Source organism: Sus scrofa, chromosome 4, assembly GCF_054392235.1.
Source record: "Sus scrofa isolate SSC_HxYL_T2T_F1_AM1 chromosome 4, Sscrofa_HxYL_maternal_Yorkshire_Landrace_v2.0, whole genome shotgun sequence".
NCBI classification, from domain to species: domain Eukaryota; kingdom Metazoa; phylum Chordata; class Mammalia; order Artiodactyla; family Suidae; genus Sus; species Sus scrofa.
Window position 1 is genome coordinate 66,457,151 of NC_139386.1, and position 15,535 is coordinate 66,472,685.

At 43.1% G+C, this 15,535-nt stretch overlaps 1 protein-coding gene across 54 annotated transcripts in view; it reads left to right on the top strand.

The window, feature by feature from the left end:
- Window positions 1–6,869: 6,869 nt before the first annotated feature.
- STAU2 (staufen double-stranded RNA binding protein 2) overlaps window positions 6,870–15,535 on the top strand; it is a 319,371-nt gene continuing 310,705 nt past the window's right edge. For 9 of the 54 annotated variants that reach the window (XM_085020657.1, XM_085020660.1, XM_085020670.1 and 6 more), the window contains exons 1-2: window positions 7,955–8,030; window positions 14,226–14,291. Coding sequence is in view for 14 of the 54 variants with exons in the window: in XM_021089218.2 (XP_020944877.1) it covers window positions 14,274–14,291 (18 nt within the window). In the remaining 40 variants the exon portion in view is untranslated. 54 annotated transcript variants of the gene reach the window in all.

Here is a 15,535-nt window from a genome sequence, read left to right on the forward strand (position 1 = left end):
ACAATGGATTCTTTTGAAAAGGTGGGGGTGGGATCAAGAAGGTGAAAGTGATTGCTTAAGTGATATCTTTCAAAATAGTCACAATTTTATTTATTTATTTTTGCTATTTCTTGGGCTGCTCCCTCGGCATGTGGAGATTCCCAGGTTAGGGGTCCAATCGGAGCTGTAGCCAACGGCCTACACCACAGCCACAGCAACGCGGGATCAGAGCCGCGTCTGCAACCTACACCACAGCTCACGGCAACGCCGGATCCTTAACCCACTGAGCAAGGCCAGGGACCGAACCTGCAACCTCATGGTTCCTAGTCGGATTCGTTAGCCACTGCGCCACGACGGGAACTCCAAAATAGTCACAATTTAAAAGTGTTGGACGAAGTCATTGAACTTCTTTAAGAAGCAACACCTGCCACTCCCCCACCCCCGCTGTGTTCAGAGATGTTACACATTTATTTCCATTGCAAGGAAATTTAAATAATTATAAACAAGGCACAAAGGAAAGTATCAGAAATTTAGGGTAACGATGGTGGGAAAAGTCATTGTAAATTCTCTCTGGAGTTTTTTCCCACAGTATCAACCCATTTTCTGGTTCTCTGGATACCAAATTAATGAGGAAAAAACCCACAGTTTTTCTTTATTATTCATATCATCATTTCTTCTTCTTTTTCTTCTTCTTCTTCTTCTTCTTCTTTTTTTGTCTCTTTAGGGCTGCACTTGCAGCATATGGAGGTTCCCAGGCTAGGGGTCGAATTGGAGCTGCAGCTGCTGGCTTACACCACAGCCACAGCAATGTGGGATCTGAGCCGTGTCTGTGACCTACACCACGGCTCATGTCAACGTGGAGTCCTTAACCCACCGAGCAAGGCCAGGGATCGAACCCCAGTCCTCGTGGATACTAGTCGTGTTCGTTAACCACTGAGCCACGACAGGAACTCCATCATACCATCATTTCTAATGCCAGATGTATTGATCTTCCTGTGTCCAGTATTTTAATCCTAAGCATCTTTGTTGCAAACATTTTCATGGCATAACTAGTTGGCCATAAGGCAATTTTGCCATAAAAGATAAAAATCACAGAAAATAAAAATGGACATTAAAGAACACATAAACATGAAACACAAGAAGTGAATAACAAAATGAGAAAGACTTGATTGTGAGATAAAAAATAGTTGAGGCATGTAGATTCATGGCAATACTGCACAAATTACTGATCTTATTTTGTGTGTTATACCCAAGCACTTGTCTTCGAAGTGTTTTGTTCATAGTATTTATACTTTTTTTTTTTCCCCTTCTTGATATTTCTTCAGAGAGGTAACAGCTTCCGAATTCTAGGATGGATATGTGTAACTGAGCTTTGTTTTGTGTTGTGAGAGACTTCCTCTCACAACAAGTTTTGGCATATTGTCACATGTCTCTTAATAGATGTCGCCAAGTTCTGTGGGACAGGTGGATTCGACCCTGCATCTTTGATGCCCTCAACCTCTTTCTTTTCTTTTCTTTTTTTCTTTTTAGGGCTGCACCTGTGGCACGTGGAAGTTCCCAGGCTAGGGGTGGAATTGGAGCTGCAGCTGCTGGCCTACCCCACAGCCACAGCAACATAGGATCTAAGCCACATCTGCGACCTACACCACAGCTCACGGAAATGTTGGATCCTAACCCACTGAGCAAGGCCAGGAATCAAATCTGCATCCTCATGATACTAGTCAGATTTGTTTCTGCTGTGTCACAATGGGAACTCTAGCCTCAGCTGCTTTCTTCCACAGTGTAGTGTGTTTTAAAATATGAAATCAACTCTCGCAAATCATTGTTACCTGTCAGCTAATAAAGCCATGGATAACATCACCGACTGGAAGAAATGCTAACACTTAGTGCATTGAATTTTCATGTTGCATTCAGTATCTGTTTCACAGTGCAACTTTTCCCTAATACCTGTGTCTTTGCAGTAAATCTTTACGGCATATGAAATGAACAGCCTGTTGTAGTTGTATTCAAGTTTATGATAGAGAAAGCAATGTTACTTGCTTTTAAAGTTGATCTTTATGGGGTTCCCATCATGGCTCAGTGGTTAATGAATCTGACTAGGAACCGTGAGGTTGTGGGTTTGATCCCTAGCCTTGCTCAGTGGATTGAGGATCTGGCGTTGCCGTGAGCTGTGGTGTAGGTTGTAGACGAGGCTCGGATCCCGCGTTTCTCTGGCTCTGGTTTAAGCCGGTGGCTACAGCTCCGATTCAATCCCTAGCCTGGGAACCTCCACATGCCTCGGGTGCAGTCCTAGGAAAGGCAAAAAGACAAAAAAAAAAAAAAGTTGATATTTGAGGATTCTGGATCTAATATGGGACATACGTTCTTGAGGATATAAAAAAAAAAATTGCTATATGTAGACCTGAATCTAATACAATGTTGTAAGTCAACTATATACCAATAAAATTTAAAAAAAAAAATCACTGTCTCTTCAGCTTTCCCTGGAAGTAAAACTAAATGCCAGGGATATATTTGTTATCTATCAATATATGTAAGTTACGGAAGTGGTAGAGTCCATATCTCCTTCCATCACATGTCCAATATTTATATTTCACTGAATCATCTAAGCCAGATTCTGTGCCAAATACCAAAATTCTGTCCATATCATGTTATTCTCTATAAAATTAGCAAACATTTTTCCACCAGTTTCAAGAAAATCATACTTGGAGTTCCTGTCGTGCCTCAGTAGTAATGAACCCGACTAGTATCCATGAGGTTGTAGGTTCGATCCCTGGCCTCCCTCCGTGGGTTAAGGATCCAAGTAGCCATGAGCTGTAGTGTAGGCCAGCAGCTGCAGCTCGGATTCTACCCCTAGCCGGGGAACATCCATATGCCATGGGTGTAGCCCTAAAAAGGCCAAAAAAAGAAAAAGAAAAAGAACCTTATACTCAGAGTTCCTGTCATGGCACAGAGGAAAAAAATCCGATTAGGAACCATGAGGTTGTGGGTTCCATCCCTGGCCTCACTCAGTGGGTTAAGGATCTGGCATTGCTGTGAGCTGTGGTGGAGGCCGGCAGCTGTAGTTCCAATTGGACCTCTGGCCTGGGAACCTCCATATGCCGTGGGTGTGGCCTTAAAAAAAAAAAGCAAAAAAAAAAAACCAAACCAAAAACTTAACAAGAATTGTGTAACTATTTCTTTTTGGGGGGAATGGAAGGAACTTGATTCTTCTTTTGTCTCCAACTTCTAATATTGCCTAATAAATTTGGTAAAAACAGCATTAGAGAACCAGCTGTTGTATCTAAATTAGCCAAAAAATCAGTAATTAGTTGGTAATATTTGATCAAAATATTTATTGAACAATATGTTTGATAAGACTTGAGAGAACTGCATACTTTCTCAAATAAAATTTTCTTTCCTTACTGTTAATAATTATGTTTGTAATTTATTTCTACTGCTTTTTAGTACAGTGTTTAGGCCACTGATAATCTACCTATTTTGACATCATTATTGTGGAAAACATACTGAGTTTCAAGGAATTAATTTATTAGTGAACAGGCAAAAACCTTGGAAATTTCCACAATGGTATTCTAATAGAGGTAAAGGATTGGGAAGTTTTTTTTTTTTTTTTCTTTCATGTATTTATTTAGCCATTCATTTCTTTCTTTCTTTTTTTTTTTTTTTTTTTGTCTTTTTGCTATTTCTTGGGCTGCTCCTGCGGCATATGGAGGTTCCCAGGCTAGGGGTCGAATCGGAGCTGTAGCCACCGGCCTGCGCCAGAGCCACAGCAACGCGGGATCCGAGCCGCGTCTGCAACCTACACCACAGCTCACGGCAACGCCGGATCCTTAACCCACTGAGCAAGGCCAGGGACCGAACCCACAACCTCATGGTTCCTAGTCGGATTCGTTAACCACTGCGCCACGACGGGAACTCCTATCCATTCATTTCTAAGTTCCATGAGGACAAAGGCTTTGCCAATTATTTTCATTGCTATATATCCCTAGGCTGTGAATAGTACTTGGTAAATTGTAGGTACAGAGTAAATGTTTGTCCATTTCACTAATCCATTCATTCAGCCAGCATTTATTTTATTTTTTAAATTTTATTGAGGTATAGTTGATTTACAAAGTGTACTTCAGGTGTATAGCACAGTGATTCAGTTACACACACACACACACACACATATGTACATATATATTCTTCTTCATGTTCTCTTCCTTTATAGGTTATTACAAAATATTGAGTATAGTTCCCTGTGCTAAACAGTAAGTCCTTGCTGGTCATCTATTTCTTATATATATATAGTAGTGTGTATATGTTAATCCCCAAATCTTAGTTTATTCCTCCCCCTGCCTTTTCCCTTTTGGTATGTTTGTTTTCTGTGTCTGTGAGTCTTTTTCTGTTTTGGAGTAAGTTCATTTGTATTTTCTTTCTTTTCTTATACTCCACATATCAGCAATATCATGTGATATTTATCTTCTTCTGTCTGGCTTCTTTCATTTAGTATGATAATCTCTAGGGCCAGTCACTCATTCAGCCAGTGTTTACTGTTCAGCACAGGCACTGTGCTAGATGCTGCAGAAGCAAAGATTCAGGAAGCCATTGTTCTTGTCTTCAAGGAGCTGATGGTATGTTGGAAGAAACAAATACTGTGTCGTGATAAAAACATGTTCAGGGGAGTTCCTGTTATGGCTCAGCAGGTTAAGAACCTGACATAGTATTTGTGAGGATGCGGATTTGATTCCTGGCCACGCTCACTGGTTTAAGGACCATGATGAGTTTGAAAGCATTATCCTTTTCTGATGGTTGAATATTTGACTGCAATGGTACCTGGTAAAGACACACTGATAAATTTGCTGCTTTGTTTTAATCAGCTTCCAATAGGACCAACACTCTTCAGATATCTATTATTTTTAACTCACACATAAACATTTCACTGTAAGGTCAAATCCCAAGATGTGTGGATTTCCATGTTACTCAGGTGATTTCATGCCCTGATGCTATCTACACACCTTGAGCCATTGAAAGTGCTGATTCATGCTTAAAAATAACTTTCTCTGTGATAATTATAGCTTTTTTTTTTTTTTTTTTGCTTTTGGCTGCAACTATCCTGGGCCAGGGATCGAACCTTTGCCACAGTGACTCAAGCTGGTACAGTGACAACGCAGGATCCTTAACCTGCTGAGCCCTGAGGAAACCCCCCATTATGGCTTCTAAAAACTCATTGTATTTGGGGTTTAAATGTAACATGCTCATAGTCTCCTTAACAAGTGGATAACCAAAGACTTAAATCAGTTTTAAGAAAAAGTTACAGTGGAGATAAAGTTTTCAATTAATTTTAATGACCCGAATTAGAGGGAATGACACTTCTGACCACTTCAGAGTCCTTTCTAAAAGCGTAAACTCATCCATTTATTCCAAAGGCATTTACTTCCACTTACTGGCTATTGGATGCTGGGACAACAAAGAGGAATGAGATACAGAGACTGGCCTTAAACAATGTACTGTTCGCCATGTGGAGTCAGGCTCAATAATAATCTGATACACCAACTAAGTCAGAGGAGAGAGTCAGAGGAAAAGTGTGGCTTGCTCAGAGGAATTAGAGAGGTGATTTTATTTATTTATTTTTTGGTCTTTTTAGGGCGGCACCTGCAGCATATGGAGGTTTCCAGTCCAGGGGTCCAATTGGAGCCGTAGCTGCTGGCCTACCCCACAGCCACAGCAATACCAGGTCCAGGCCCCCTCTTCGACCTATACCACAGCTCACCTCGACACCAGCTCCTTAACCCATGGAGAGAGGCCAGGGATCGAACCTGTGTCCTCATGGATGCTAGTCAGATTCATTTCTGCAGAGCCATGACCGGCACTTCAAGGAGGTGATTTTGGAATGATTTGAAGGATGATTTGCTCCTTGGGTGAGGAGAGGGTGGACTGCAGGGAGAGGAGGTAGCTGAGGAGAGGCACACAGGTGGGAGGCTTGTCCCTTGATACTGCAGGTGTATGGACTCATTCAAAACATTCAACAGGTATTTGAATGCAAGGCCTGAGCAGCTAGAAGTCCTTACTCAAGGACTAGAGCAGATTTAGGGAGGATGCACCAAGTTTGAAGGAACCAGCAGAGGTGAAAAGAGGGGAAGGAGCTAGGACAGAGTTCTAGGGGGAAAATGCAGCTGTAGCTATTATTTTACCAAGTACATGCCAGGCTCTGTTTAAAGGGCTGTATACATACTATCACAGTTAAATACATGTTATCACATGTTATCTCCCCTTGAACAAAAGAATAAACAGACTCATTGGGTAACTAACATGCCCATGGTCTCCTGGCTAGTAAGTGGATAACGTGGCCTGGTTATCTAATTCAGATGCCCTTGCTTTTAAGCACTAGCTACAGTGTCTTCCCAGCTGCTCAGGGACCTATGGTTTTAGGTGATGTCTGAAATCACAGGCCTAGTCCACACTGCTCAGGTGGAGAACTGACACTGGGAGGGAACCCTGGGAATAATAATGCAAATGGACAAGTGAAAATACAATAATAACCCTATTTCCAGACTTTATTGCCGGATTATTTATGGTGCAATTTATGGTGCAGTGGCCTGTTGAATTTCACTGGGCTTAACTGGGTTGAAGTTATCCGGACATCACTAACCCACATCAAAACCAGGACGAATCAAGAAGGAATTCGAGTTTTCTGGCACCCTTGGCTCAACAATCTAGGATCTAGGACACTGTTCTAAGGTGATCATCCTTATTGGTTCGAAGGATTTCTTTTTTATGTGACCACAGACGATTTCTTTTGTGGCTGAGGAGGTTGTCGGGCCACGCTGCGGCTCTTGGAGAGCAGGTGATTACCGATCACTAGTGTTTTCTGGGCGAGACAGTTGCGCCAACCCCCTCCCCTTCTCCCCCGCCCCCCTCCTCCTCGCAGTCGAGAAAGGTGCAGGATCCGCTAAACCGTGCAGCGCACAGCGGCGGCCAGAGCCGACGCGGGATGGTCGCGCGTCCCCAGCAGAGCAGAGAGGGCCAGCGACGGAGCCTGGGGAAGGTACGGGCGGGGGATCGGGGTTCTGACACTGCCTGGAAGGAGCAGTGGGTCAACTGGGTGGGGGAGACAGTTGCCGAGTGCAGGTGTGGGAGAGGCTGCCCCAGGCCCATCCTTTGCAGCCGAGGAGGCGGGCAGCTGGACTGGAGACCAGGAGCCTGGGGTCGGGGTGGGGTCCCCGGGCACTCGCTCGCCCTGCTTCCCAAAAGTCCCTGGGGACCGGCCCTGGCCCGAGGCCGGCCTGCCGGCGCCACCACCGCAGCGCCCGTGGCGGCAGCTGCTGCGTCCGACTGCCGGCCGCCAGGGGGCGGGAGTGGCGCCGCGAACAATGGCCGCGCTCGGCCGCGCGCCGGCGAGTGGAGGAAGGAAGGGAGGGAGGGCGGGCGCCCGGTGCGCGGCCGCGGGGCGGGGGGGCGGGCCAGGGGCGCGCGCGCGCACACCGGGCGAGCTGGGGCGCGGGAGCGGCTGCGTCGGCGGGGGCGCGCGGCGCGGGCCCGGGAGGGCGCGGCGGGAGCGCCGGGGAGGCGGGCGGGCGGGCAGGCGGAGGCGGGGGGCGGGGAGCCCGAGGGGTGGAAGCCGGCGGCGGCGGCGGCGGCGGCGGCCGAGTGGGGTCAGTTCTCTGTAGTGTTTGCCAATGTTGGAGCCGTCTGCAAAGTGTCCCTGGCGAGAAGGTAAATTCCCTGGAGGAGGGGTGCGTCCGGGAGACCCCGACATCCGCCCCGCTGGCGGAGGAGACAGAGGGCGCTGGGGAGCTTTGCAGGTTCGCGGCGCGCGGCGAACCCCGAGAAGAGCGGCCCCTTCGCGGCCTCCCCTCCCCCGCGCCTTCCCTCCCTCCGCGGGCTCGCTCCGGGCGGGAGGGGGAGGGAAGGAGGATGGCGGGGGCCGGGGAGCTGGGGAGGTAGCGAAAGAATTGGGGGGGGCGTGTGTGGAGGGGGTGGGTCGACACAGGTGTCTGGAGAGGAGGAGCCGGGAGGAAGGCGAAGAGGCCGGTGCGAACGTGGTGCGGTGGCGGGGGGGTGTGTGCCCCAGGGTAGTAGGGACCTGGGAAGGTGGGGTCTTGGGGGCGGGGGTGGGAACCGGGAAGGGGGGGATAGCGGGGGTAGTGGCGGTGCGGGAGGGGGAAGGCTGGGGGGAGGTCCTTGCGGAGAGGAGGTTGGGAGGGGAAGGGAAACTGGGGGGGGGGGGGGAGGCCCATCCTGGGAGGGTCTGCGGGGAATGGGCCTAGGGGCGCGGGAGCAGCGGCGGGGCGGGGGCGCGCCGGGGGGCGCGCCGGGGGGCGGCGGCGGTGGCTATTTCTGTAGAATGGGCAAGTGATGAAGACGTAACGCGCCGAAATGGGGAAGGTAGGTGGGGCCGAGGGGGACAAAATATATCCTATGACAGGCAAGTTCTGCCGTGGCTCCTACGAACTACTCCGGTGAGGGCTCTGCTTAAAGGGGTAGTTGGCAGTTGTGACCTTGCGGAGGTGAAGGGAGTCGGGCGAAGAGGCAGATCAGTTACAGACTCCACGGTGTAAGGACAGAGCCTCCAGTCCCTCCGGGGAGAGCCGCGTGGATTGTGTCGTGGGGGCTGTTCTGCAGAGGCAATTGAGACGCGACGCTGATATTCTTCGGGAGGGGGGCTGGGATAATGGCCTCGGGGTTCTGGAAGTCCCTGGAAATATGTGCAGAATTTTGCATTTGTGGATAATTTTCTTTGGAAAGGGGCCATACTTGGCGTGACACCCGCCCCCCCCCCTTCCCTTTCCCTTTTAAGGTTTAGAACTACTTGAGTTGAGAAGGACCGTTCAATTAGAGGAAGGTACTATAGGATTTTCAAGTGGGTGGTTCCTGCAGAAAGCTCTTTTAAAGGTATTTCACTGTTCGCTGCAAACCTTTATTTTTAATGTTTGAGTTCACAATTTTGGCGAACTTTTGCCAAGTCTTACTGCTCTTCTGATGCATCCTTATGTTTTAAGAAAGCATGATGAACATTTGAAATCAAAATTGTGATGGGCAGGCAGGATAATAGTAACCTTGTAGGAGAAAAGATTGCAACATTGCTCCTGAAGGCTATTTCTTCTCCGTCCTTGATTTCTTAAGATGATTCACATACACTGTTGTGAATTGAGCTGCAGTGGGGAAAAAAAATCTCATTTAATAAAACATCAAAACCAAGACATTCTACATCTTGCTTGTTTTGTAATAGGGCAAGTTTTTCATTTTGTCTATATTTTACTGCAAACCAGAGATAACACATACCACTTGAATTGTAGATTTGCTGCATTTTGCAGCAGGCCTGTATTAAATTTGTGAAGCACTTACACCAAACTATGTGATGTCTGTGTTTTTTTTTTTTTTTTTTTTCTGGCTATGGTTTTAACTCAAGTCACCGTAGCCACATCATTCCATGGCATTGTAATTTGAAATTTATTCCTCAGTGATTATTAGTTGGTAGGTATGGTGCAGATTTCCCATATGCCACTAAAATTTTCCTTAACTTGTTTTGTATTTGTAAAAATATTGCTGTATAATTGTATGTACTGTTAATTTCAGATAGAATGACATGTAATTTTTTTTTTTTTGCCCTGTGGCATGTGGAAGTTCCAGCCCAGGGATCCAAGCCGTGCCACAGCAGCAACCTGAGCTGCTGCAGTGATGCCAGATCCTTAACCCACTGCACCACAAGAAAACTCCACCAATTTTTAAGTTTTAGTTTTTTTATTTGGAAATAATTATAAACTTACAGAAAACTACCAGGAATAAGAACAATACAAAGAAAGGCTATTCATGTCACTGTAACTTAGATTCATCTGTTACCATTTTACCAAATAATCATTTGATCTCTCTTTGTCACACACACAATATTTTTTTCCTGGACCATTTGAGGGTAAGTCACATCATGGCTCTTTATGCCTAAATACTTCAGCATGGAAAATGATTTTTAAAATCCACATTTTAGCATATTTGGCTTGCCTGGAATGAGGTTCTAGGGAAGAGTTGCTTGGTCTGGTTTAAAGCAAAGAATATCAGAAATATCTAAGGTGGTCATCACAGTTATTAGGATATAAATGATATAAAAAGTGAGGCTGAGTGCTTTTCCTCTGTTAGGATCAGGTCCTGGAAGATATAATTGGCCAGTATGTTGGTTTTTTTCCGTTGTAGTTAACCTCCTCTTTACTCCTATTGCTCTGTCTTCTTTTGAACACTGAGCACTGGGTATCTGATCATTTATGTGTACAGGTCATCATAAAGAAAAGGGAAGAGTCTAGATGTTGCAAAATTGAATTGTTTTGCTCTTAGACTGAAGAGTGGGACAGATGCACAGTGTAATCAGATCATGATGGATATATTTGTGCCTCATCTAGATAATCAAGAAAATACTAGATGAGTGTCGGGGAGCCATAATATTATAGTTCATATTTGTGTATCGTTGATTTTGAATAAAAAGTTCTAAATGTTTTTGCTTTTCGTATTGTCAAATGAGACATTTAAGTGAGTATTGCCTGTCAGTTGCGGGATGGGTGCCAATATCAAATTTATAGATCTATTACTTTAATAATGCCATTTAATAAAGCAGGGTTTAATTTTGCATAGTTTTCAATTAACCAGAGAGGCAGGATGTCGTAACAAGAACAGAGAGTTATAGCAGTACAATTCAGATACACGTTGGACCTTTAATTCTTGATGAGGACACGTCTTCTCCAGCTAGTAGTGCCTTCTCTTCATAGACTGCCCTGCCTGTTTTCACTTAGTAGCTTGGAATCTGGAACTCCGTGTCCTAATGTGCCTGACTGGATAACACTGTAGGGCATTTTGGGGACATGTGAATAGGTTTCTCTAAAAGTACTTAGCTGTAATGGAAATGGATATCAGCTGGGAACTTTTTTGACAGGGGAGTGGTGAATTTTATGAAACTGTAGGCAGTGTAAAATGCTGTTTTGTTGATCGGACTTGCTATTTTATGAAGTTGTTTTAAATGTAGGATGGTAGGCCTGGCATGTCTTTAAAGAAGAAATGAAGTGGGCATTCCAGATTGTCGAGAGTTAAAATTTATATTGATAAAAGCCTGATGTAACTTGTTTGTGAAAAAGCGTAAGTTCAGGATGTTGTCCAGTTACCTCACAGAGCACTGTTGCACACAATATTACTTTCATGTTTTCATTTATATGGATCTTTATTTTATAATTATGAAGGAAAGGATTACAAAATATTTAAAATTGTATGGTCAATTTTAAGTGAATAGATGCTTTCATCTTTGTTTCTTCATAAAACTACCTTGTGTAGTTCCCTGGTGGCCTAGTGGTAAGGATCTGGTGTTTTCACTGCTGTGGTGTGGGTTCAACCCCTGGTCCAGGAACTTCTGCATGCTGCGGGTGTAGTCAGAACAAAACAAACAAAACAACTACCTTTTGTATATCAGAAGGTTAGAACCTAAAAAATATACTCCTGTATTTTATTGTGCCTACTTCTCAGAATCAGCCATCATTGTTGCCAAACTCTAATACTGAGGGAACATGTACTGGTCCACAGATAAACATTTATAACTTTTAGAGGCTTACATGAAATAAAAACAAAATGAGGTTTCTCAAATTTGGTAAATGCTTACGACTTCATGTTAAATTCTGGAACATAAGGGACGCTAAATCACTGAGATGCTTTTAGTGATTTATTCATATCCAGATGAATTGTTTTCAATTAAAAAAAGAAAATTAGTTGGGTTTGTATTTTTAGTTATAGAGTGTATTTTAATACCTTTTGACTAATGCTATATTTTTTAATGTTTTCCTCTTTTAAATAAAATGTAAATGTTTAATAATTCATAATTTACCACTTTCAAATTCTAGTGTTACTCTTTTGTTTATGTTGAACAGGGAATTGATTTTCTTGGGGGGGGTCTACCTAAGTATATTAATTAATACTTAAAACACCATAGAATTAGAGAATTTTAGAGTTGAATGGAACTATCTCATATATTGTCATGTAACAGATTACTCCAGAAATTAAGAGCTTAAAACAACAAATATTTATTATCTCAGGTCTGTGGGTTAGAAATCTGGGTGCAGCTCGTCTGAGTGCGTGGGGTTTAGGGCTCCCTAAGAGCTTGCAGGTAAGCTGTCTGTGGGGCCTTATTCTCATGCGAAAGCTCAATTGGGGAGAAGATCTACTTTTGCGTTGTTCACTTGACTCTTGGGAGGATTCAGTTCCTTGGGGGATATTGGACCAAAGGCCTTAGTGTCTTTTGGGCTGTAGGCTGGAGGCATCCCTCAGTTCTTTGCCATGTAGGTCGTCCAGGGCAGCTCATGATGGGGCAGCTGGCTTCTCACAGGGCAAACAGGTGGGAGAATGAAAGCAGGTGACACCCGGGAGGGCAATAATGGTCCTTTTATAACCCAGTCTTGGAAGTGATAGCTCATTATTTCTTCTGTATTCTATTTGTTAGAGGCTGCCTTCCACAAACACTTAGATTTACTTTTTAAAGGTTTTTTTTTTTTTTTTTTTTTTAAAGGAAGAAAAAAGTGAGATAGAGAACTCAGAGATACACAAAATAATTTACATTGACTCAAATGGCAGTCTGAAGAGCTTGGACTGAAACAGATTCACTGGTACTCAGGCCTTGTGCTATTTCTAAAACATGAAATTCTCTTGGAAAATATAAAAATTGATACAGATGCTGAGGTTACTATTATGAGAAATAATTGAAAACTTTCAGAGTCATTTTGAGTTGACTCTAGTTTGTCTTTTTGAAAAAATGGTAGCCAAATACACACACAAACACACACACACACACACACACACACATACACGTACAGACACACACATATGTTTATATTGTAACTATATGTATATATCTCAAGAACCTTTGCTTCTGAGGGAAGTTCAATATTAACATTGTATAGCATAAAAATTTCTATACAAGCGATTGGATTTAGCTCTTATGCTGCATCTCACAATTGTGTCATTGCTTTTTAGATAATTTTTTTTGGAGGGGCTGTACATAATTCATTTTTTTATGTAACTTTTCCCATTATAAGATTGTATTATTTATTTATAAATTTGGTTTTCCTGCCCTTCTTTGATACCTATCTTTAAATTAAATGTAGAAGATATTTGCCACATGAAAAGAAGTACAACCAGAGGAAGTTAGACCTGTAAGGAAACAAATCTAAATGTCGCAGTGGGAGTTCCCATTGTGGCGCGGTGGTTAACGAATCTGACTAGGAACCATGAGGTTGCGGGTTCGATCCCTGGCCTTGCTCAGTGGGCCAGTCTGGCGTTGCCATGAGCTGTGGTGTAGGTTGCAGATGCGACTCGGATCCCGCATTGCTGTGGCTGTGGTGTAGGCCTGTGGCTGATTCGACCCCTAGCCTGGGAACCTCCATATGCTGCGGGAGTGGCCCTAGAAAAGACAAATAAATAAATAAATAAATAAATGTAACAGTGGAATGTGTCAGGATGACGATTTTGGGGGGAAAATTTTATGTAAGTTTTAATGTATTTGCTATTTTTATATTGATTATAATAAAACCACAAACAAAAAAATATAGCTAGGTAATTTTACTATATACTATTTTCCATATTACCTAAAAGAATATGTGTGCGTTAATATTTACTTTAGATTTAATTTATCTTATAGAGGATGGGAACAGAGCTCTTTAAAACTTTACTGGAGCAAGGCAAGTATGTATTAAATACCTCTAATCTGAAACTTTTAGATTATTTTAACAGCTTCATTTTTGCTGAAATTGTCTTAGAACTCTAGAACTAACAGGGACTTTGTTCAGCTTAGATCTGCATTGTCCACTGTGCAGTAGCCACTAGCCACATGTGGTTATTTAAGTTTAAATAACATTAAAGAAAATTTAAAATTTACTTTCTCAGGAGTTCCCTGGTGGCTCAGTAGGTTGAGGATCCAGCATTGTCACTGCTGTGGGTCTGGTTAACTGCTGTGGTTTGGGTTTGATCCCTGGCCTGGGAACTTTTGAATGCTGGGGCTGCAGCCAAATTTTTTTTTTTTTACTTTCTCAGTTGTTTTAGCCACATTTCAAATGCTTAGAAGCCGTATGTGACTAGTAGCTACCAGGTTGGACAGCAAAGATAAAGAACATGTTTATCATTGTATAGAGTCCTATGCTGATACTGATCCATTTTATGTTTGGTTTTGATCATGGGCATGTGTTTATAAAGTACTAATCACTGAGATCACCAACTAAGTTAAACTTTATTTCTTCATTTTCATTTTCTAGTTTTTGGAGCCCTGAGGGATACAGCAGTTTGGACAATATTGTTTTAACATGCTTCAGATAAATCAGGTGAGTTTGTGTTATGGCATGTCACACTTACATGGTGCTTAGGCCGTAAATCGGGGAATCTTTTAACTCAGCTTTTCTATTATCATAACCTGACCACCACTTTATAGAGCAATTACATACCTTATATTCATTATAGCAAGACTGCAGGGCAGGTTGTGGAAGGATTATAGCTGTAGTCCTGAAAGTTGATAACTTTTGAGCTTGCAGAGCACAAAGTTTGTTCTTTTTGACGTGACATTCCCTCTGGACTTGTCGGTGTGTTCAGGATGCTTACAGTCATGATCTAGCTTCAGTAGGTGGCATTTCTGCAGACTGAAAGCATTTCTAGTGACAAATCTTATGAAGTAGTTGTATCAGTGCGTTAAAAAAAGATTCCTTTTCTAGGGCACTGAGAAAGACTAGAAGGAAGTGCTGTGCTAAATCAACTATAGCATATAATGCCTTAGACTCACTGAAAGATATATTTTTCTTAGGTCTTAGCATTTCTCCAGGAACTTTATACATTTGATTTTATCCTTTCTGAACAAAAAGGGCACTATATCATAACTGTAGTATTAGAAAATACTGTATTTCACATTTGCAAGTCAAGAGATAAGTAAGTACTTTGATTACAATCATAAATTAATTTGTGATTTGAGGATGTAATAAATGATAAATGATGACACCCCCATCCCTCCCAATCCAGCTTACTTTGCCTAAGAAACCTTCAGTTTCGGTGCATCACCTACCATCTCTAAGCCAGTCAATTCTAAGTTTATACCTAGTCCAGATTTCTTTTCTGAGCTCCGTACTCAGGTAGGAATTACCAACTCGATCTCTTAACTTGCATGTCTTTACGCGTTTCAGGTTTAATATGTGTCCAGGAAACAGTCTAACTGCTTCAGTCAAATCAGATTTTTTCAGGTCCTAGATTGAGCAAGGTGGTTCAGCTGCAGGATCTTTGCTCAGACTACCTCTCCCTGAACACCTCCCACCCCCTTCCTGCTTGGTCCCCTGGACTCTCAGGCCTAGGATTTGCTCCCATAATACCTGGCTCTTTTATTTAATGACATCCTGACATTCTAAGTTCTATTCAAGTGTGTATTTATTTACTGTCTGTCTTCCTTGTTAGACATCAGAGGCACTGACTCGGCTTGTTTATTTCTGTATCCCCAGGTCCTAGCACAGTTCTTGTTGTGTATGGTTTTCCTGTGTTTGCTGAACGAGTGGATGAATGATGCTAGGGTTGTCACTGAAGCAAGGAG